Source organism: Kryptolebias marmoratus, linkage group LG9, assembly GCF_001649575.2.
Source record: "Kryptolebias marmoratus isolate JLee-2015 linkage group LG9, ASM164957v2, whole genome shotgun sequence".
NCBI lineage: Eukaryota > Metazoa > Chordata > Actinopteri > Cyprinodontiformes > Rivulidae > Kryptolebias > Kryptolebias marmoratus.
In genome coordinates this window covers 25,601,658-25,626,729 of record NC_051438.1, presented here as the reverse complement: position 1 = coordinate 25,626,729, position 25,072 = coordinate 25,601,658, and the positions used below count along the sequence as shown (strand labels likewise).

The following is a 25,072-nucleotide window of genomic DNA, read 5'->3' as shown; positions in this document are numbered from 1 at the left end:
ATTTTTATTTCCCTTAATTTGCTCAACAGTGTAATACCCACTCCACTACCAGAGTTGTATGTGTAACACCACTGTATTGCAATACACACTTGCTTGTAGTGCTTTAGGTTTAGATGCCTTTGAATTGAAGGCCATGAGAAAATAATATATTCATAGCATTGCTTAAAAAAAGAGTCCACACAGATTTTACTGCATTTATTTACAGGCAACAGTGTTTCCAGATAATCTCCCCAGCCTGCAGTAGGTATTCACCTCCCTCAGATAGAGTACAGAACTCTTCTAGCAAACACAAGCACAGGCGTCCACATCCCTTTCTGTCTATCTCATCAGATTGCATCTACTTACACTTAACTCCCCAGACAGCAGGGTCTGTTTGCCTGTGTGTCTGACTACACGTCTGCCGCCTCCAACATCGAGCAAGTTTTGACCTCAATTCATAACCAACTTCACTTTACTGAGCCTGCTGGTACAAGCTACAGTACAGATTGTTCTAGACTGAGTAATCTGAACTTTTCCAGGTTACAGATGCCTGGTGCATTGTCATTCCAGCAGTGTGGCATCGTAACCTTTAAACGGAATCCCTGTCTGATCGTGACGGCACGTGTCAGTCGGGGCATCGAGGAGCTAGACGATCCAAATCTGACATTTGTTCTTTTAGTCGAGGATTGATCAGAGCAGGTTGTGCCTCAGAGATATCCTCACCGGAGACCAAGAGCCCCTGAAATATCAGCAGAAGCACAAAAATGTGAGCAATGTCTTGTGTGTCACATCCATAAAAAAACTATAAACAAATCTTTTCAGTCAGATAGCAAACACATTTCAAGACAAAAGAACATAAAGTGTGGTGATGATGAAAACAGAACACTTTGTGTGTTCACAGCTTCCAGAAATTCCCACCTCTAATTATTAAAAATTAGTGCATAGATTTTACAGTCCTTATAACTTCTTTGCTTTGTATTTTCTGCTCAGTTTGCCAGTTTTTAAGCTCTTTAGTGAAGAAACACAGTCTTTACAAACCTTACATAGCTACTTCACAGATGCTGCACAAATAATTGATGAACAAACACTGGTTTATCAGTTTATCGGTGTATTTGAATTAGTGGTTACCGTGGCAACTTCTCCTTTAGGGATCCACAGAACGCTTCAAGAACAACAAAAAATAAATAAATAAATAAAAAATAAAGCACCACAGCCCTTTACTCACTATAGTGGAGCAAAACATTATGTGGAAATTTTAAAAATACAGAAAGTACAAGATGGAAGTGCAGTGAAGAAAGTCTGGGAAATGAACTCTTCCTCGATCTCATGTTTCATAAAAAAGGTGCTGATGTAAATGAAGTTTAAGTTTTTGCGCCTGGATTTTATAAATTATATATGTTTGTTTTGATGTTTTTCATGTTTTTTTAAACACATTGACCTTTTGCACAGTGTGAAGGACACTTTTAAGTCACTTAGTCCAAAATGTTCCAGCTGAATGGACATGACTGTGGTAGAGCAGAGCCAAGCACCCTTAGGTGTAATGCTGTGTGCAGGGGTGCATGTGAAGTATTCATGTGGAGCAGCATCCCCTGAATAATAAAACAACTCCATACAATTAATTCCATTTTATTTGACTTTTAGCTTTAAAAAATCTAGCTATTTTATCTGTTTTTGGTTTATTGTCTTTATGAAATGTGTAGATTGTGTTTTACACTCATAAACTCACTTAAGCATTTGGTTAACTGCCTTAGCCACCTGTGTGATGAATTTAGGCGTTTTGTTTGAAGTTATTGGTTTTGAAATTTAAAAACAAATACTTAAAATGGTCTGTGAAATCATAAATGTTTGCGTTCATTTTTAAATATAATCAAATTTTTAGTAAAATTTCCCAAAGTGATGACATAATACATGTGTGGACTGGAGTACATTCTACAGTCCATGGTCAATCTGTTCAATTTGCCTGGCTGTCCCTATAAGCCGGGAGGCATATGGGTATTAATCTCTAAGTAGTGGCAAGTGTGGCAACAAGACTTAATTCATTTACTTAAGAGCTTTGCACGAGGGGTTTAAAAGTTAATAAGACGATCACTCCGTAGTGCATTTGATTAAGCCCTGTTAATTACCCCAGGTATAATGGACTATTAGCAAAGGCCCAGTTGTAAAAGGGCAAAAGTGAGATGATTGTTTTTACGAGGTACTTTTTGTTAACCTTTTCCAATGTCAGGATAATACTGGAAATTGGAATATAACTGAGTTCCTCCTACAGTGTGCTGCATGTGGGAGTTGTACTGGTGTGATATGTGTTTAATTTTAGAGAGATTTTTTTAGGATTTCAAAATTAATCTTGAATGATTTAGGCTATTAGGGACTGCTTGGGGACATTGACAGCAAAATGACTACTGTGCTTTTAAATAAGCTGTGTAAAAGCAAAAAATGTAGGACTTCTAACTTTGGACTAAAGAATATAGTCAGTGCAATGTGCAATAGCCTGACACCTCCCTTTGTTTTGTTTGTTTTTCTACAGGCACTTTCTTTTTAAAACTGGAACAGGAACAACCCCTTTCTTTGGCGCTGCAGCTCCCGGTTACACCATGGCAACAGGGACCGTTTACTCCACACCTGCACGCCCTTTGCCCAGAAACAGCCTGTCCAGGGGGGCTTTCAAGTTCAAAAAGTCACCCAAGCATTGTTCCTGGAAATGCACCGCCCTGATTGCTGTGGCCATAGCAGTGGTGCTCTCCATCATTCTCTGCTACTGCATAGGTAAGGCTCAAAGCAGATTATAGCAGTTTAAACATCTGGCAGATTTTTGAAGTCTTATTGGACTGCATGCATGGGGAAGTTTCTCGATAATTACTTGTATTCAAGTGTCAAACAGCTATTGAAACAGCTTTAAAAGGAGAAGATGTGAAGCTTAACCTATATCACCCAAAACTGCACAGATCTTTCTTTCAGCCTCAGTCATGGATACACATCAGTGCTCTTTTTCTTTATCCATCATCTCAGTTTCATTGCATTTTAGTTTCCACACCTCTCCATTTGTAAGGTTGTCTCATCAATTCATACACACTCTTTCTAACAGTTTTTCACTGTCAGATGGCAACTTTATGGTCTCACTGAGCTGCAACTGTTGGGAGACTAGCGGGTAAAAAAAATCCCTTAAAGTTATATATATAAATATATATATATATAAAAACAACAAAAATAAACAAAAAAAAAACAGGAAAATAGTAACACAAGTATTTTGCCACACACTGAATGGTGAGCCTTTAATCTTTGGTATTTGATGATAAGGTGGTGCATGTTCACCTGTCACCTGACTTTATAAAAGTAGTAGTTTTTGCTACAAACTTGCTTTCAAATTTAAGGCGAAAATATTATCTGCTTCGACATTGGACAGTTTTTTCCCGTCGAACGGAACAAATGATTGACAAGCTGCTGGGTGTGAATAGAAATGGCGTTTCCACATTCGCTGCCTGTTCCTTTCTGCAGCGATTGCAGATGTCCTGATATAATTCAGTAGTAGAGTCTATCTGACCAAGCCTTCAGTCAGATATGCAGACAAGGCGTCAGTACAGTTTCCAGAGAAGACATCGTCATCTCTTTCCCTTTGACAGGAAGCTGTGCATCATCCCCACTCTCGTGATCCCCAGTTCACAGAACGACGGCTCATTTATGTCTACTTGGGGTTTTGTTAAAAATACAGACTCAGAAGTTCAAATGGCAGTGTAAGAGTTGAACAAGCTTGGGAGTTGAGTTTTTTTTTTTTTTTTAAGGAGCAGTTTCAAGGACTTCAAATGTAAAGAAGACTTTGGTCCACTCACTCTTTGTTGTGCAGGAACTAAAACTTATTCTGTGAAACAGGAACTGCTTTTATCTCGGTCAGTGGGATAAGAAACTCACCCTCCACTCCTCATCCATTGGGCATTATTTCATACAAGAAGGCTTTGAATGTTTTTTTTCTTTTTTCTGTTTTTATAGCATATGTCAAAGCTGACTTCTTGCTAACCTTTGGAATCTTGACCACAGCAATAAACCTGTTACAGATTTATCTTTCTTCATGCCCTCCCCTGTCAGCCGAGCCCTTAATCCTTACACTGTGCCTTTCTGCCTGAGCGGATATATGAGTATTCACCCAGCTTGGAGGCAGAGGAAATGTGACACAGTTGTATAAAGAGAAATATGGCAATGTTGGGGAGATCCTATAACCAGTGTTTTATTGCTGGACAGAGAGAGAAGTGCTCTCTTGGAGAAGAGGTCATAAATGTGCTACATCAGTATCAATATTCATAATCCCTTCATTGACTTAACTGTTTGGTTACTTGTTGTGGTTCAGGATTTTATGTCGTAAATTAATAGGAGTGTAAACATATATAGGTTACCTTTGCTCTTCTGTCTGGAAGAATCAGTTGCTGTTTTTGTTTGTTTTCTACAATCTTATAACCGATGGGCTCAGTTTACTTGAGAAAAAAAAAAGTCATGTATTATTCTGTTTTAACAAACACCATTTACCAGATTGGATTGATTCAAAACTTTTTTTTGTCTCATCAATCATAAAGTTATTTTATTTTAGACCTGTTATTTTGTTTTGGGTTTTGTATTTATGGGCTAGCTCCAGACAGTAATGATGGAGCTTCTGCTTATTTGGAGAATTTTGTGTGTGTATGTGTGTGTGTGTGTGTGTGTGTGTGTTTGTTCAAGTGTGTTAAATAGATGCAGCCCTCTGACACTTGCCTCAGGTGACTGAGATGGTTTCCACAACTTCTCCTCTCTTTTATCCACTGCCAACTCTCCTGCCAGGTGCCATAACTTATATAGTGACAATGTGCACTCATAATTTAATACTCTTCCACTGTCAACTCACAGTCCCATTAGTAGAAAGATAAGCTTAAAGGCAAATATATGCACTACTGTGGCTGTTATTTGATACAATTAAAATTATTAGGGTTAGCAGCAAGTTTCCATTTTATTAATTTGACCAAAAAAAAAGTCTTTGGTAGGAGAGCAGTCACAAATTTAGAGTCTGGCTAATTGACCTCAACAGCTCCTGCAGTTTCAATGAGCCACATCTGCTGATGTTGGTCTTACCTGTTCCAGCTCTGCAAACTGAACCAACTGGAAAAAATTCAAAGATAGTTTTCAGTCCAGCTTTTTTCTTCAAACTATCGAGCGTTATTATACCGAAAGACAGTACCAGAAGCCAGAAATTGAAGCCACAAAGAACACCCCTTCATGTAAATTAATGGGACATTTTCCTGATTAAAAATTAAAAAATGCACTCCAGATATTTTTTTTGTGTAAATCTTACCTATTTGCTGGATCAAATATGGATTTTTTTCAAAACATTTAGTTTCACTTAGTTATTTGAATCTTTAAATAAGTGTCACATTAGACTGTGATGGCAGTGTGACAGCCTGTGAATATGTTGGGAGTGTGTGTAGGCAGGACTTTTGTATCAATGGTAACACATGGCGCACCAAAAAAAGATGGACATTTTGTCTTCAATTCAGAACTTTAGGAAATGGTGGGGCCACTTTGTCCATTTTATTAATGTAAAAGCTTTAGACTGAGAGTAAAACCATGTTGTTAATGTGTTTTTTTTTTTGTTTGTTTGTTTTGTTTTTTTGGAAAATCTCAAAATTCAGCTGCATATGTAAACTTATTTACAGTAAATGCTAGAAAAAATTGTGTAAAAGATAAAATTTAATAAATCTGTTTATTTAAAACATTTTTCTTTGGATGTCAAGCAAATCTTTGGAGCATAATAATATCTCTAACAGGTTTTTTTTTTCATCTCTTGCTTTGTAAAAGTACATTTTAAACACTAATATTTTTTAGTTATGTCATTGAAATGATGCCTCATATGGTGATATTAACATAGTTCAAGCTTCCTTTCTGAACCATAGTATAACCAGAGCAGAATGGATAGTGCAGGTGTGTCCACTTGTGAGGGGAGCTGAATTAGCCAAGTGACTGCTTTGTATACTAATTGAATACCAGATACACCCAGAGACTAACACAAAGCGACACAGAGCTTGCTTCACTGGCCTCACGGCTATAAAACAAACCCTTTGTTGGTCAGTCTTGTGGTGGGGATGTTTATCCGTGTTAGATTGATGGAAACTTTGTCCTACAGAGAGGGAGCATCTCCACTCAGAGCTACACAGTTTATTTCTGGGAATTCCCTAGAGGCATTTGTGGGCAGCTAGTTTCCAATGTAAAACAATATTTATCCCAGTAATTTTAGGACTGTTGATGTCTCAGTTGCTGTTGACAGTCTTTTGCTCTAGATGGAACACTTTGTTTTCCCTTAAATAGGCTTGTTATTATTAATATGTTTTTTCCTCATGAGTACGTATTAGAAATACTAATGCTTTACACCACTTTAGGAATTTTTTTTATCATATATAAAAGAGGGGAGTGAGAGAGAGAGAGAGAGAAACTTTCATCTGTGACACACTCAGCACAGTGTTTCTCTTGTGGCAACGCAACCAGTAAACATGTGGCCAAGAGATGGAAAACTTGCTGAGAGCAGCCTGGAGGATTTTCTTGGGGCCATGTTGCATTTTATGGTGCAAAAGTGTTTGTGCTTCTGTACACAAGAGACTGTGTGCATGTCAGAGCTCAAATAGGCATGTAGTGAACTCACAAATTCAGTGTTGATGTTCCACGGGGCAACTTTTGACATCAGTGATTAGAGACCTGCTTTTCCAGCCATCCTACTCAGGAAGGAAAATTGCTCCTGGCCCATAAATATTAATTGAACTGGTCTAGGCTGTAGAAATAACTTATGTAAATTTATAAATTGAGGGCTATTCACCTCAAAGCAATTTGTTGATGAGGTAAGTGGGGAATCAGACTCTGGTGCACTGAGAGCAGTGAAGAGGGGACGGCTCTCTGTGGTTTTGTGGTGCTTCTGATACACAAGAGACCACACAGTTTCCTCTCAGGTGGAAGGCTGGCGATACAAGAAGACAGATGTGTAGACACAGAAAGCCTCTGCACTTATTATGTTCAATTGATTTAAGGGCTACAATTGGAAATCAACTCAGAAAAGAGCTTTTAGACAAGGAGACTTGTACCAAGCTTTATTTACTGTTTTGCCTTTCTGAAAGTTAAATGTTGACAAGTCTATTTTTAGCCATGCTGGCTGACTGACCTCAGAGATAGCCGTGTCAAGCTGGCTGTACAATGGCGGGTGCCTGTTTTAACACATACAGCCAAATTTCAATTCACCTAAAGGTTAAGCAAGGTTGTTAAATGTAATTAGTATTTGAGACAAGATTCAGCTGCAAGGCAACAACTCTTTGTGAGTGCACTCTGTGTCGTTCATCATCTCCCTTGATAGAGCAAAGAGATTTTATGCTGGCATCAAACAGGCTCAACTTCCCAAATGCATTTTTTCTTCCTTCTTGTTATTTGCTCGAAAAAAAGATTGTGCTACATTTTCTTCTTTAAGAAACACCATAACCTGATTTTATTTAGTGCTGTCAATCATTTTTTACAAGAGTAGGTGTATTTTTTCTTCTTTCCAGGTAGAGGTTTTTACTTTGAGTAAATGCTTCATGTCCTCACTTGAGCCTTGTCATTTCAGATCCAGCTCAATGGTCTTGCCTTAGCAAAAACATTTCTATTCAAGAACTGAAAATGGGAAAAATTGTGTATTTGTGTTTGTGTATTTGGTCACGAGATTCTTTGTCAATTGTTTTAAACTGAAGATCTTATCTGTTAGGGTATTATGTCACCGGACTGCAGCCATTGGAGACTCATATAAATCACAGAGGTTTGCAAACCTTGATTTTTGAACATATTCAAAACATTTGTGTGACAAAATCTTTCTCAAAATAGTCACAGAGTTGTCACAGGTTTAGTTCGGCACCTGCATGAGGACTCTCTTATGACAGAAAACATTTGAAGCTGCAGCCCTGAATGTCCAGGTCTAAAGTCCACTCCTGAGATGAATTATAAATATATATATATGTAAAAAAAAAGGTCCAAATCTGCCCATCTTCAAAATTGTACTTCACTAGATTAAATCATAAGTGTGGGGGCAGCTGCCAAGGTGGGTACAAAGCAAGCTGAGGTGGGTCTGATGTGGGCAAGAAAATAATATGCACAGATACAGTTTTGCAAGCCATGCACACAAAAAATAGGCGGTGACTGACAAAAACTGGCCACCCAAAACAAAGATACATGGCTTACTGGTTGCTTGGTTGCAAACAGCTGGAATTCCTTGAGACTGCATCAGAATATTTGCTTATCTTCTCACAAAGTCCCCAGCTAGTGACCAACAGTCTCAGGCTAGTAAGATCCAATCCTAGTCCTGGAGGGCCACTCTCCTGGATGATTTAGATGTTTCTTTGCTTCGATACACCTGATTTGAATGACTGAGTGACTAACAGGCTTTTGCAGAACTTGAAGACCTGCTGAAGAGCAGGGAAACAGCTAAAACATGCAGGACAGAGGCCCTCCAGGAACAGGATAGGACACCACTGCCTTAGGGTTTCCACTACTGACAAGTCTTTGGATTGGATTTAATATAAGGAAGAAGACTCAGGAAATGATACATGATGGTTCAAAAGTTAAAAACCTGTTTTTCACTCAATTTTTTTTTTTTTTTAGTCTTTGTACCTGATCATGGCAATGTGTTGTGCGGTGGGCTTTAAATAACATGGAATGTTGACAAGTGGAAGAAAACTTTGCCTAAAAATATAATTACATCAAATTAACAGCATTTAATTGTTCTTTTTTTATATTTTTATGTTTATTTATTTTTTTTAAGAATAAAAAAAAAATGATCTACCTAAGACTTCACAGGACAACATGAGCTTCAGTTGATCATCACGTCACATTTTTAGCTACTATCACCTTCTTAGTGCTAAAAACCTATTTAACAGCTGGCAGACTGTTGTCTTTGTTTTTTCCACTGATTTAAGTAAATAAATGGAAACAAATTGTGCCTTTGTGAAGAGCTGTTTGTAAAAATGTGCCCTAAGATCCAATTTAAAATTGCTTCTTTGCTAAGTTGCTTTGTTAAGACACAATTCTGGTTCATCCCTTGAGTTTTGAAGCCTGTTTTATGTCTGAATAATTCATAAGTCTGAGATAAGTGGCTTAACAAACAAAAATCATTCCACTGAAAAAGAGTCAGGTACAAGAACTAAAAATGACTAGTAAAAAAGCTGCCAAAAACAAACCAAAAAACTGAAAGAATATATGGAATATTAAAAAAAAATTGATTGAAAGAAACTTTGTATTTTTTGAAAGCAAAATATAAGGAAATGAGGGATGGCTCCAGACTATTGTTCAGTATTGTAAATAGCAATATGAACTCTGTTTAGGCTGACAAAGAAAGAAAGGTCTGGATATCACCAGCTGTGAAGAGCTATAATTACTCTAGGCATCACTGTATCATTAAAAGAAAAAAAAATCTGTATTCATGGGTTGGATTACAATCAACTTTATGACTGGATCCTTCATAGTTCTGATGATTTTTGTCCTCAGAGACACATACATATACACAAAGACAATCACACAATGTTACACCCTGTAATGAATGTGGTCAATCTGATGTTTTTCTTTTCAGTCTTGTTTAAACTATTGATGAAACGACCAGAAATCGTTTCTTCTGGCTCGTTTGCTTATTTAGCAGCAAAAGTGGATTCTGAAACCGAGCAGGATTTTGACTGAGCAGGCCGGATACCACAATATTTCCACTCATATGTTAAATCTGGATTATCTGACTGAAATCCAAAGCTTTGCCACACCTGTTCATTTGATCTACGAAGGACGAGTGTTGTGAGGATCCTTACTCAACCGATGCCAAGTATTTCCATCAGGAGGCTTTTTACAAAGCAGACACGCTCCCTGTTTCTTAACAAAGTATCATTGACACACTGTTCATACGAGTTTCCCATCTCTCTTTTGGTCTCCTACACACTTGATATTCTCTCTGGCCCCACATCCACCTCTCAAGTTATTTGCTGCAGTCGATATCCATCTTCCCAGCGAGCGATGGGTGTTGGAGAAAAGTTCCTCCCGCAGATCAAATGGTCGGAAATCAAGATGCTTCCTCAGCATGTTCCCTGGCTGGTGACTTTGAAGGAGATAAGCCCTCTCGCTGCGCTCACAGAAACGCCTCAGTTTCTCAAAACAACAAGAGCACAGTTTGATTGCATCCAATTCTGTAACAATAAAGCAGGTTGTCTGAATGAAAGCCAGACACGTTTTAGTTATGTAAGAGAACTAGAGGAGTTTTCAGCACCTAACCTTCTCACTTCCACCTCCTGCTGTGAGTGCCTTTCTCAATACACTGCCTTCCACTTTCTTAAAAGTCTCTTACTTTATATCTCCTTTCCTATCTCACTCTTTAACGTACACGTAACACTATGTCTTATGTATTAGACTCGTGGAGTTTAAGACTTTTCCAGTGTATCTCGTCTTTTTGTCTGAAGTGGAAGCTTTGTGTCAAAATAGAAACTCAGCCTGCTGCTCTCTTTGATGCAGTAGCTGACACTTTGGAACCTTAATGAACAGCACTCCCCGAGGAAACATGCCACAGTATTGATTGAAATGACTTTGTCTGGCCTGTGTTGCTGCAAAGTTCACACAAAAGCCACCCATGGCACCACAGCCACTAAAAACAAAATAAAGAGGAAAGTGTTCAGAGTTAAACAGTTGTTGCTGCTCACGCTGGATCCATCCGCTGTGCACTCCCACAGGTCCTTTGTGCTTAAGTGGCTTGATTGTTCTTTTAAAACTATTTGCTTGTTTGTTTATCATTTTTCCACAAACCCACACAGTTCTTTTTTTGTGTGTGTGCGTGTGTGTGTGTGTTTTTCAGCAATGCACCTTTTCGGCCTCAATTGGCAGCTCCAAGAACTGGAAAACCAGCCGACTTTTGAAAATGGAGGAGTTGGGAGAACGGGGCCAACTCAGACGAGCATAGTGACAGCTCTGGCTGCTGATGGTGAGAAAAAAAGATTGACATCTAATGAACAATTATTACTGTTAATGAAATTATTATATTTTTGTCTCTTTGTTGTTGTTGGCTTGCCAAAATAGTCTTGCACGTTATGGATGTATTTCTTGTTTTATAGGTTTATAGGTATTTGAGAAATAAAAGTATTGGCTCACTCTCTTGATGCACTTGTATAAGAACAAGAATATGTAGTATTTTGTGAGACAGATTGCTGGGATCAGTTCTTATATTACTCCCCTACCTGTGACCTCAGCCCCCACCTTTTTTTCATTCTGTCATTTTTGATCACTTTGAGCTTATTTCTTTTATTCTATTTTAGACAAAGTGGCATTATGCACCACCTGTCCAGTGTGTGCCCCACTGGACATAACCACCTTCTTATCTTTTAAAAGAGGTGTTTGATACTGGTAGACCTTGTGTCTTATCTATCATTAACACCTGTCTTTGGACTGGGACTTTTCAGGCTTATTTAGACGTGACACAGAGTAGCCTAACATAAAAAAAGAAAAGGAAAAGAAAAACTTTGATTGTACTGTTCAAATTTTGGGCTGAGTTTTATCCTGTTTTCTTTCTTCAGATTTTTATACAAAGTAGTTTTTACTGTCTAGGACATGAAATATGTTACTGACATATTTCATTCTGGTTTAAAAGTTCATCACAGGAAGATATCAGCACTTGTGAATGTGATTATTAGTTCTTATAATTTACAGACTCTTAATTCTCCAGTTTTAATGCTTTTAGATAGCTATACCACATTAATTATGGTGCAGTATGGCTCTTTGGTCTCCTGAATAGTGGTCATTAAAGAAACTGCTCTTGAATATTTTAAGTCATATTTTACAGAAAGAAACGCATCTGTCTGTCTGTCTGGGTGGTTTTTCAACTCCCTCATCAGTATTAGAAACTCCCTTCTTGTGTTGAGTCCCCCAGGGATTTACTCTTGGTCTGGTTCTTTAAAAAAAAAAAACATTTCTGCTTTATCTCAGTTTCGTTAGTATCAAACTACATTTTTAATTTCACTCCCATAATTCTCAGATGTATCTCCTTTTTCAGAAGAAATTCACAACAACATTAAAGGCTTTGCAAGACTTTTTTTGAGATGATTTAAAATTGTGAATTGCTTTTTTTGTTCAACTTTGCACACTCCCATGAAGCTTGAAATGGTATTTTAAAGACAACCCAACCTTAATTTTTGCCTTAATGATGATCTATGCCCTTTGCTTTTGGACACACTTTTAAACCTGATGAACAGATAAATGCTGTTTCCAGCATCAGGTTCTTCCAGCCCAGAACTTTTTTAAAGGTTAAGCCCTTTGTCTTTTTCTCTGACATCCAGAAAGTAATTCTTGTCCTTATTTTATCCAGGCCTGACTGTTATAGTTGGGTATCAGCCAGTTACAGCCAGCCTACAAACTGTCCAGAATAATCACAAAGTGGGTTATCACATCGTCCACAAAATCAGCCTCGTTTCACTGCCTGACAATACAAAAATGTAAAAAAGAGCATTTTGGAGGGTAATTCTGCCCTATCTAATAGACAGTTTACAGTATCAGATATTAATGAAAAGCAAAGTCATAAATATGCTGGACCAGGGCCGTGTAGAGATCTTCAAAAGGGCAGATGCTATAAATTTTTAAAAGGCTATATAGGGTAACGTTATAAAACATGATACACCAATATAATTACCAACATGACCAGTTGAATTTAAACAACCTATATGTTTAAACTGACTGTAAACATCCATTTTCCACACTTGTTTTTATGTCTCCTGTGACTGATGACTTCCCATATTCTCTGCCTGAAGTTTGCTATCCTTAAGTTGATCCAATCAACAATAATTAACATCTGTACCTTTACAATAAGACTATAAAAAACAATGATATTATAAAAAAAACACACCTTGTGTTTATTATGATTGTGCCTTTTAAATGAATACGTCTGCAATCTGAACAACTGGTCCGTGTGTTATTCTGACTCATTGCCTTGTTCACCCATCTGTTGCCTTCTGCAGCCATGTGGAGCTCCATTTGTTTTAGCTTGACTTTCCTCCCTTTGTGGGCATTTTTGCTCTGCCGCATAAAAAATCCTTCAGCATCAGATAGTCTTTTCATTAGAAACATAATTACATGAATAGTCAATCCAGAGAGTGTATACATGTTTACAGGCTGAAGTTCTTTACATAAAACAAAATCAAATAGAATTTTTTTATAAAGAACATTTGAAATGAACTTCTATTGCACAAAGTGATTTACAAAAAGTAAGACATAAAACAGTAGCGATATAAAAGTAATAAATATGAAGAAAAAGGCCAGCAAATGGCCCAGTCAAGTGGAGTTAAACAAATGATTTCCAACTAAACTTTCACTATTCGAAAATACATTTTATAAACTGCAAGCAAAGTTGTTTATAACAAAAGAAAGTTACAAAGAAATACAGAAATGAGGCAAATGTAAAAAAAAAAAACTGCTTTTATCCTACTTTTTGTTTTTAGCAGCACAGGTGTGATCAAATGCTGACAGATAAGAGCTGCTTCAGAAGTGCAAATGAACAAAAACACAAATGAGAATACTTTATCTTGCAAAGAACATCAAACTAAACACAAAGAATGTATCTGAAATCTCCACTCACAAAGTTTTTTAAGTCAAACAAAGGATGGTATTGTTGTTACAGATTTTCAGTTTGTTTACAAAATCTAACTTATCACAAACAAGAAAAAACTCCTAACTTTTTTTTTCTCTTTAAAAATGCAAATCGTAATTTTTAATCTAATGCAATGAGTTTTTCTACATATTTCGGACAATGACAACACATTTAAGGGAACACAGATAATTGTTGTATGCAGTCTAAAAAGAACATGTTCAGATCTAAAAGAAACATAAACACATAAATTGAAACCTGCCTTAATGGGTTTGGGGATTTTTAAAGCACCAAGGTGCAAATGAATTTAATCAAGGAAAGTTTCAAATGACAATTAGGAGGAACAAATTGCAACAGCAAACCATTTGGCCTCCACATTCAGCTCATTGCTGAGCAATGAGAATTTATTGAGATCTCTCACCTTTTGGAAATCAATTGACTGACTTCAAACAGCTTTGTTGTCCCTAATAATAATTTTGGTCCATTGTGTATTAATCAACAAGCAAGCAGGCCATCTCAGCTCACCTTTACAGCAAAAGCCACCAAATCAACATCTAAGCACAGTGCAGTATTTAAAATGCACGACCACGAAAGCATTAATTGAGTTGAATAGGCCAGGCAAAAGCTCAATTGTTTAAACTCGGCTAGATTTAAATCCTCATAAGTACTGCTAATTAAGATAGCACGAGGCAGGTTTTGGACTGTTTAAAGGCAATCAATAGCCAGCTATTATTCTCCCCAGAGGTAAACTTGGCTTCCAAGCCTCACTTTGACTGAAGCGGAAGTGACAGGCAATGGCCTCATTACACACCCAACACTAAGGCATGCAAATAAAGGAGGTCTGGCACAAACAGATATACTCACAGCTACAGTACATGTGTCTGCACTCTGCAATGCTTCTTTAGAGGAGGGAGCAAAGCAAACCACGAGTTATTAGTTTTGCTCAGTATCTTCTATATGCATTCCTTCCTCAGCCGAGGACTTTGTAGATTTTTCTTTTTAACAATAATTTTTTTTTTTCAAGTAATGGCGCATTGAACAACGCAATTGTTCATGTGACCACGAACTATATAACTCCCGAGAAAATCATGGGACTATAAGGACACGGTTGAAGGACATCATTCAGCAAATTGTTTTGATTTGCAGTTATTGCTCTGGCAAAGTAGCTGTAAGTGTCTGACAGATTCCATTTGCACCTTATCTGATATAAAGCCTCACTCTATGAGTCACAAGGACCAGAAAGAAGATGGAAGATTTGGCCTGTTAGAGTCTATTCAAAACACAATTATATTTCTTGTCATTTTTATTTATTTTTTTTATTTATTTATTTTTTTTCCGGGTAAGCAGGACATAGAAAAACTGCTTTTAATCTCATGCTTGGTCACAGCTCATTTGGAAAAGATATGATACTTTAATGTTAATGTCCCACCCTAATTAAGAGATTACTGTGTAGGGCAACAGAAACAATGTGGCATTTATAGATAGCCTAAAATAATAATAATAATAATAATAATAAAGATATAATAACAATAACTGTGCATGAACAAGGTTTAACTGATGTACTGGATCTCATCATGTCCGCCGAACTCTGATGTTATTTTTATGCTGTAATTCCTCTCTCATAAATGGTCCGTGTGTGTTTCTGTTTTCTAGGGAAAACTGGAATCTTTCAACATGAGAACAACTCTGTTGATACCGGGCAGGTCGACATCGGGAAGAGGGTGGCTCAGAGTGTCCCACCGGGGGTGTTCTGGCGTTCTCAGCTGAACATGGACCAACCACACTTTCTTAAGTTCAACATCTCAGTACAGAGAAGTGCACTGATAGGAGTCTACGGACGAAAGGGTCTCGCACCTTCTCACACCCAGGTAATCAAAAGCATGTTTTTGGTGTGTGTGTGTGTGTGTGTGTGTGTGTGTATATATATATATATATATATATATATATATATATATATATAAAGAAACAAAATCTACACAACTTTTTTTTTCTCATATTGATGGGTATTGTGTTCTTAAAATAAAAATTTGTAAGCAAAATGTGTGACTGGTTGCCAACTACCGTGTTATTTAACTATGGTAACAGCTGAAGTGTCAAATTAAAACAAATCAACAATCGTGATATTAAGTCGTTTGGGATTAAGGAATCTGACAATCCCGATGTATTGATCTATATTTATGCTCAGAATTGTTGAGTAAAGTTGTTGTTTTCTTTCACCCGGTGACTTTTGCGGGGGTTGCCACACCCAGCACAAAAGATTTTGCAATAGCTGTACGCCAGTTGCCCTTCCTGACATAATCTGAGCTCAAACCTGCAGCCTCAGGATTAAGAGACCATGGTAAAGAACACCAAGCTACTGCAGTCCCCACAATTTTTTTAGGTATGCAGATAAAATTGCTTTGTTTACATTGAGTGTGTACCTGCATTTCTGAATTGCATATCATTATATCTGGAAAACTACTGGAGTAAACTCTTAAACTGCACCATTGGATATAATTCAGGAGAACCTTTTTATGTTTAATCTCATAGTTTGCAATGATTATCTTTAATATCAACACATTTAAAATAACGCTTAGAAGTAAAAGAGATTTTTTAACATTTTTTATTTTGTTGTTATATTATTTTATAATAAACAATGTCATTCATTCACCTTATTGGAAAAAAATCTATAATTATCTATATTTTAATTTGATATTCTGATCTAATGAATTTATTTACTGTTTCTGGGATGTTGATCAGCTTTCAATCTGTGAATTAGAACTTATCTTAGAGTTGTTCTCCATTTTGAGTTGGCAAGTGAGTAGACAGGTTTCACTTCCACTAAAATATCTGTTATTTGTAAACTGAAGTGTTTCCAAAATGTCCGACATATCCTTTGAATGACATTTTTGAGCATCTAAATGTCTGATGTGTGCCGATGGTGATGAAAGCACTCAGACAATAGTTATTTTCCACCACACTTGACGGAAAAGCTCTTAGCTTCACCCTTTCGACAATCTCCCTCAAGTGTAGACTGTGAGGGTGACATGACACTCAAATGGAGGAAGGTCCAATTTAATAGTAGGTGAACTGGTTTGCACTTCCAAGGTAAATAAAGAAATAAATTCAGCAACGCTTAAAAATGGTAACCCAACAAAATCAAAGACCAAAGCGTACTAATTACCAAGACACTACTTATATGTCTCAACCCATTGCTATTCAGGCACTCATGCTTGTCAATGCTGGACATTGTGTCCATTGTGCCAACTTCTAAATTACATTCTGCTCAGGTACTGGGGGAACAAATCAATGCATTTACTTAACTGAGCATGAAAGACCCCAATGAGAGATATTGACTGTTCATCGTATTCACTGCTTGGAAGACAAGACAGCATTTAAGTGCAACAACCTTTCCACTTTTGTCAAATATAGACTTCCTCCATTTTCTATTGAGTGTCTGTCTGTGATGATACAAACCAGACAAGTTCGAAGAAACAAACTTTTTTCTTCTTCTTCTTCTTTAGAGTTTGTACTCAGTTGAACAACTTAAGTTCTTTCAATTCAAATGCTAAGAAATTTGCAGTTTTTTTTGTTTTCCTTCTTGATCCACGGGGCATTTTTCCACGCTTGGTCTCTTGACTGTTATTCACCTGCATTGTTGGATTGAGATGAGTTGAGGGGCTTTCACAGCACCTAATCAAGATGTATGCACTTGGCCAGGGGGGTTAGAGCTTGTGGGATGAACTGTTTATTACTTCCCCCTCAAGTCAACAATACAAAGAAGTCTACTTCCACCAGGTTAATATCTCTACCCAACCCCCACTGCTCTACACAAAGAGTTTAAATCAGAATGTTGACTTCTCCTGCCTCTCGATTATTGTTCCTTCCTGTTGTTTGCAAGTGAACTGAACAGTTGCTTGATCACATTCCCATTTGTTAGAAATTCTGTTTTTATATTTGTCTTTCAGTCATTTTAAAGAACATTGTGTATTCATTAGGTTTGATACTGCACATATTTACGAAACAACAACACCAGTTACTTCACATTATTGATTTGTTTTAAAGATTTTTACATGTATTTTCATTTTCGATGAAATATTTGATTGCCTATGATTTTAAAAAAATTAAATTCAATCAGTATTTTATTGATGCTACAGTAGCAGCAATCCTGCCTGAGAAAAAGAGTTTAAGGTTTATGCAAATTGATCAAACTAATTTGTAAATGTATTTCTTTTTATCTCCTTTCCTCTAGTATCTAAGTGTTATGCAGCCCTTGTATAGAAATGTGTCAGAAATGGTTGTTACTCAAAACCAATGGCTCATCAAAGCTCTACATAAACAGTCCCATAGCTGGATTTGAATTGCAGCTCTTTTAAAAACCAGCTACAGAGCCGATCTGTATGCATCACACTCCGAAGCAGCCCACAGACTCGTTTTTCCAGCCCCCGGTCTTCACTACAGCCTCAGTTCATCTGTGTAGCTAACAACTGCTTTAGCCTGGGGATCTGCTGTCTTCATCTGCTGTGCTACTTTGCAGCCTGCAGCCTGTTTTGGGATTGTTTGTACTGTATGCATTGCACTGTTTTCTGCTGCGCTTCTGAGCTCCAGTCAAAATGGGGTTCAGGTGCTGGGCAGGTGCAATGAAAGTAGATGCACCTCTTTACTCATTGGTAGGAATAACTCGTTCCTCCTTGTTTACCCTGTAAATCAATGTTTGTTTGAAAATACAAAAATAGAGATACTATCAAGCTGAATCCCCAATATAACAGGGAAAAAAAAATCCCCCAAAAAAGCATTTATTGGTATTTTATTACGTGTTTTGTGCTGCATTGGTCAATATGTCTCTTTAGAATTCTGCATATGATGAAAAAGAATTAGGTGAAAACTTGCAGCATATTAAACACGAGAGTTTTCTGACAGGCTGCCACTCAAATGTGCAGCGAAACACTAATTTGCTCTGATAAAATGAAATGAAATGCTGCAGAAATGTTTATGTTGTGTAGATGACCCAGCAGTGAACCAATCCGAATTTCGAGCCATCTACACACTACATTATCAAAGTTAATTTAACAGACTGTAATAAACACTTTATGGATTGCAAAGTCCCATCAGAGTTCACAGTGTAGCTTTTGCATTTGCCTCAGAGCCATATCAGTTCTATCAGTACACAAACACCTCTCCAGACAACATCTATCAACTCTGAATGCCTGACATAGAAAAATCAACGTTTATAATATTTGAATATTTGCTATGTATACACAATCCACTTCTGTTTGTGTCTTGCATTAAAACTTTGCGTTGTTCCTCTCAGACTGGAACTCAGAAGCTGCATACAAAGTATGCAACAAAAACAAAAGTACTCTTTCAGCCCCCCTGCTTGTTTACTGTTTGAATTGACTAAACTGACATTAAAAAAAACACAACCACTTGCATCTGTTGAAATCTCATCTCTGTGTCTTTTTGCAGTATGACTTTGTTGAGCTACTGGATGGCAGCCGGCTTATTGCCAAGGAGCACTGGGCCCTGAGTGAGTCAGACACAAGAACCCGGCTAGATCACCCGGTCACCGTCCACCAAGCAGGATTCATCCAGTACCTGGACTCAGGGGTGTGGCACTTTGCATTTTATAATGACGGGCGAAGCGTGGAAGTTGTCTCCTACAACACCATCATCCAGGGTATGAGGACACACATCTGCTGGGCTGGCTAATGAGTGTGATTGGAAGGGTGTGTAATGACATGTTTGGAAGACTTTAATTTCCTGAAACAGCTGTGCCAGCATGAACATTGAGAGTGTTTGAAAATTTGTCTGCCACACAAACAAGCAGAGTTTTTCCAAACTTTGAGCAAGGCAGAAGGTAGCCCAATGTTTACGTTTCAGTGTAGTGGATTATTGTGCTTAGTACTATAACGCAAGACCATACACACCATTGATTCTTTCCTCCTAACAACCTCTTCAGTGTTCTGAAGTCTGTGAAATTTCCTTGCGGGTTTTGAGCTAGGAAAAACACTAAGGTTGAGTTAACGTTTTTCTTTTTCTATACATTGGGGAGTTCCATTGATCCAGGCCGACAAATATGAAGGTATCGATGTGTGAGGTCAAAATTGCTTGGGTCTGACAGTGGCTCAATGAACATCCAATACAAGCTAAAGTAATAACATAAAAGTTGGCCCTCTTAACGCCGATCAAAATGAGGGCCCCGGTCTTTTGGGGGTGCGATTTATGAGCGTTGGTCTGTTGAAAGAACACAAGATCTGTCTGTAGGATATGTCAGATTAACTTCCACTCAGAGAGGATTTCAGCTGTAAACACTCAGGAGATTGCATGGCTTGTGTGGGCATGATCAGTCATTCAAGAGGTTGGGGTGGTGTTGAAGCAGCGGAGGAGACAGGAGGGAAGGGAAATGTCTCAAAAACATGGAATTATTTGGTCTAATTTAAAATGCCTTTTGTGGCTTTTACTTAACAGGGCTTAGATGGGAACAGTCAGCATGCAGTACACTGTTATGGAGGCTTAGACCTTAGTGGAACATGGACAAACAGCTGTAAATGTATGCTACGCCTCAAACATGCACTGCAGATAAGAAGCACACGTTCTGAATCTGTGGTGCAGAAATAAAAGTTGGCTTCATTGTTTTGCTCTTTTTTTTTACTGTTCAGTTCTTTAATGTTACTAGGAAATCTCAGATTTTTTTAACCTGACAGTTCATGGAATTATTAATAGATGCAAACCTTTGCACTCACAGAGTCTGTGACAGAATGTACACTCAACTGCTACGGGAATGGAGAGTGCGTGGCAGGATCGTGCCACTGTTTCCCTGGATTCATAGGACCTTACTGCTCCAGAGGTAATTATTCGGCTTTAATAATTATCTTAAAAGCTCAGTTTAGTCCTTGTAAGGCTTATCAGTTCAGTATGCCATTAACAGAAAATTGACATGATAAGTGCTATATGGATTTTTTTTTTTTTTTCATTATTCATCCTTCAGAATACATGAAAATTTTCAATGTCATGTCATTAATAAATTTTGAGATGACAGAAAAATAATGAATTAAACATTTTTGTAAATCTAAAGCTTTTGGACTAAAATGCCTTTTCTTTTCTGGGTTTGTGAGGTCAGGGATTTTGCCGGCTGATTCAGACCGAGGATGATTGCTTCAAAAAGATAACCAAAATGACTCAAATTACCTCATTGTTAAACCATGTAGTGACATCTAAATATTTTGCAGTTTACATTTGATATACCAAGTTAGTTTTGCTGCATCCGTAGATACACGGTTTGACCAAGCTCACTTCGCTACAAACTTGCCATCACTGGAAAAGAAAAAGAAGAAGAAAAAAGGAAAGGGAAAAAAAAATGTGAGGGATTCACATCACATGTTAGATTTTTTTTCCCTTAATGTGTGGCCCTTGGATTGCTTTAACTTTAAGTCAGCATGGCTCTCTGAAAACAAAATGATGCCCACCCCTGGCTTACACAGTATGTAACCTTGTTAGTAGCAAGAATTCTGAGCCGAAAGAGCAGAGTTTTCTTTGAGACAATCTATAAACAGTCTCACTGTTATATATCTTTTAGCTTCAGGGCATGAGGCTTTCCTGGTTGCCACAGGGCAAAAGGCAGAGTACACACTGGACAGAATGCCAGTCCATCACAGAGCAATAAAGGAAATTTAGATGCTAGAAAATGTATTAGGATTTTGTAAAATTCTTCTCCCTTTAGGCAGAAATAGGCTGGCTGTTTCCAACGTCATGATAATCAGAGCTAACAAGATGCTTGCCTGTTTGACATTTAAAGTACTGATAAAAGCGTGGTTTGTCATTTCCTCTAACTGCAGATGTGATTTTTTTAAACACTATTTTAGTGAATAAATTGTATCGTCTATAATATAAAACTGTTAGTGTGATATAACGTCTTCTAAATTTTGAAATAAGCATTTTTTATTTTTCCCCTTTTGCTAAAAGGTTGTGTAGTTGGGCAGTGTTCTCAAACCTTTTGAGCATTATGGACTGGTTTCATACAACTTTCTGATGGACTAGTGGGAAAAAAAGGTTCTCCAGTGAAGTTTTTTTGTAATTGTATTTTTACTCAAACTGTAGGTTTGTTAGTATGTGGGGAAAAAAAGCAAAACAAAACTGCAACAGGACAGGACAGTGCAGGAAAAAAATGTAATTTTCATAATAAAACACCCTGCAGACCAGTGTCTATAAAAAATAATTGTATCGATTATCAAAGCAAGGGTTTTTTCTATTTCTGTGCTATCCGTAGACTGGTAGTAGGACTTGAGGACCTTTGTAGTTGAGTGTTTACAGATTAACTGCAGAGTTACACCTTAAACAGTGTATAAGCAGCAACTTTGCCACTTTTGATCAATTAATTGGCCTGTCAAAGCAGAGTTGGGTCTCTTAAAAGATAGGAGATAAAATTAATTTTTTGTCAACAAATGGAAAACAATAATTTAACTAAGCACAGCGTGAGAACACACTAAAAAAAAGCACTAAATTGAGCAGAGTTAAACCTGTGAACATGTATAGGAGCATAATTTGGGTTGTTCGTACCTGTTTTTTCTCTGCAGCTGCCTGTCCCGTGCTGTGCAGTGGTAACGGCCAGTACACCAGGGGGCGCTGCCAGTGCTTTAGCGGCTGGAAGGGCACCGAGTGTGATGTTCCTGCCTCGCAGTGCATCGATCCTCAATGTGGGGGACACGGACTCTGTGTGGCGGGAAATTGTGTGTGCAACACCGGCCACAAAGGAGTCAACTGTGATCAAGGTAATCCAGAAAGAAAAACTCTTCCCCCTGGATTCAAAGCAGATTCATGCAACAAATTTCTCTGCAATGCTCTGGGGAAATCGACTCATTCTCTTAGTGAAACAATTGGTGTTTTCGACTCCACCGAGCGGATAATGCTTTGGATGCTGTTATTGATATTGTGTGTATAAATTAACTCCCTCTTAGTGTTTAGACTACATGAGGGTACAAGCCCGAACAGATTGTGCATTGCCCATCGATGCATTCACCTACTGGAGGGCTCCGCAGATGACGACACCTGTAAAAATCAATCAGTCCATGGCATCTGTTCCCCCGTTCGCTAAGAAAGGGCAGCTTCCTCTCACTTGTCAACCTCCCCTCCCACCTCCACCCACTTCACTCCATTGCATTTAACTTTATCGATCCCCACGCAGATAAAAGGCAATTATCAGCTCAGATTTACATGTGGGAGTTGTTGACCTTACATGCAAAAGCTGTTGGGTTCACTTAATGAATATGTTGTGGTTTTCTTTGGAGGGAAGAAACATGGAAAAGAAACATATAAAGGTGACGTTGCATTTGTATTTTTTAGCATGCATGAAAGCACTCTTGTTTGATTTAAATTGTTATGATTAAAAAATTATCTGTGACAAGCAAATTTAGAAATGCACACAAAAAAAATCAACCCTATTAAAGTGAGAAAATGTTGTATATTCTCACTTGTTTGTGGAGGGTTGATTATATACTACATAATTGCCAATTATTAACCCAGATCAACAAGTTGATCTGCAAATTGTTAATAGTAATTGATCATATCAGTCTAGACACTAATTGTGCTTTGTTTCACAGTGCCTATAATAGAGCCTAATTATGCTGTCTCTATGTTGAACATACCCTATAATATAACATAAAGGAGCTTTTTGAACATAGGGTGGAAAATTACTATTGGCAACCACCAAACCCTGCAAAAAAATTTCAGCTGTGGCTCCCCAGCTATCATCCGGCACTCAAGCGTTTCCACTCTTAAAAATGACTTTTTGGCTGGTAGGAAATTCAAAGTGGCCAGGGTAAATAAGTAGGTTTGAATCTAGAAGTGGTAAAGTGACACAGCTGTCATCCTGGTTTTGTGTCTTCAGTGGACTGTGTGGACCCGACGTGCTCCGGTCACGGAGCCTGTCATCATGGTGAGTGCCACTGTAACCCGGGCTGGGGAGGGATCAGCTGTGAGATTCTGAAGAGCACTTGTCCAGAGCAATGCTCCAGTCACGGCACATTCAACACCGATACGGGAACCTGCATCTGCGAGGCCAAGTGGACAGGGGCCGACTGCTCTATAGGTCAGAAAGCACTTCCTTTCTTCTCTATCTATCACTTAAAGTTAATATATGTAATATATGTGTTGGCACATGACTAAAGGTTGCACCAAATAGTTTTTTTTTATCTTGATTAATCTGCAATTACTTTTTAAAGTTTTCTAGGTGAAATACACAAAGTGAAATGCTTTCTTGAAATTCAAGCTGAGATCTTTAAAATAACTTATTTCATGTTTCAATACAAAATAATAAGTTAATTTAAAGAAATTGCAATTGAAAAACTTAAGAACTCCAGCTGATAATGTTTGACCTTCTAATTTGAAAAAATGATAAATTTTTGATTCCAAATGAGTTGCTAAGTACTTTTTATGGTGAGTGACTCAATTGTTCATCAAGGATTTTAGCTGTAAAAAAGAATTAAGAGTTTTAATTAAATTTGACATTTCTGGTGTTTTACTGTTTTTGATGTAATCACTGGATCACAGTGTGTTTCAGATTTTACACACAACAGAATTAAAAGAAACATTAGGCTTCACAGTCTTTTTTTAATGATAGATCTATGATGTTTGTGCTGCACCAACACATTTTCTGCAATCAGTACAGTTAGAACTACAGTAAAATCTTTTTTTAAACTGTTTTTTGTGGGTTACGTTTCAGTCCCACTAACAAGTAATTGGCACCACATTTCTCCGTATTTATTCCAAATAAACTCCCCCCTTGCTGCGCCAGACTCCAGGTCTCCAAAACAGCAGATGTATACGCCTTTCCTAACAGGCTGTAAGTTTCAGTAACACATCTCTGTTGCAGCACATTACGTCTACACGTGGGTGTCTTATTAAAAAAGTTCAGAAATAATTCTTGGGAACCTAAGTTTTTTGTAAAATTATGACAGAAATAAAAGCAATATGTGTATTTTTATATGTTTACCAAAACGTGAAAAAAACAAAAAGAAAATCCTACTTTTACTTATCCATCATCGCCAGCATTAATATATAATTTAGCATAGTGAACAGTTTATTTTCTGAAATTAATGTGTGAAAATTTAGAAAGAAACCTCTGCATCAATCAACTTCTTCTCATAAGTAAGCAACAAAATTATTCATTTGCGATGTCCCAATAATTTATAGTCTGAGTCTCCTCTCGAGATGATGAATGAGAGCCTAAACTGAAGTTTTACAGAGTTGCATTACTGTCATGGCTGTATTTTGTGAGCGTAACTGTAGTTTTTCCTCTCTTTTTTTTCATATCGCATTGAGAGAGGTTTTACTTATTTATTCCCAATAAAAGATAAACAACACTACATGATGACAAATTTACAGGAGTGAGGATTTGTTTTACAACGCATTTGGAACAATGCAATAAGAGCTTTTTATTCAGACAAGAGCAACACTATTAAATGTCTCCTAACGCACAGAAATGCCTCAGTGTGTTACGTG

General features: G+C 37.5%; 1 protein-coding gene across 5 annotated transcripts in view; it reads left to right on the top strand.

The window, feature by feature from the left end:
* Positions 1 to 25,072, top strand: part of si:dkey-237h12.3 (teneurin-3) — a 155,398-nt gene that overhangs the window by 78,795 nt on the left and 51,531 nt on the right. For all 5 annotated transcript variants that reach the window (XM_017417447.3, XM_017417445.2, XM_017417444.2 and 2 more), the window contains exons 5-11: positions 2,504 to 2,742; positions 10,823 to 10,948; positions 15,251 to 15,465; positions 19,043 to 19,253; positions 20,322 to 20,423; positions 22,150 to 22,344; positions 23,460 to 23,660. In XM_017417447.3, the coding sequence (XP_017272936.1) occupies positions 2,504 to 2,742; positions 10,823 to 10,948; positions 15,251 to 15,465; positions 19,043 to 19,253; positions 20,322 to 20,423; positions 22,150 to 22,344; positions 23,460 to 23,660 (1,289 nt within the window). The remainder of the gene's footprint in view (positions 1 to 2,503; positions 2,743 to 10,822; positions 10,949 to 15,250; positions 15,466 to 19,042; positions 19,254 to 20,321; positions 20,424 to 22,149; positions 22,345 to 23,459; positions 23,661 to 25,072) is intronic.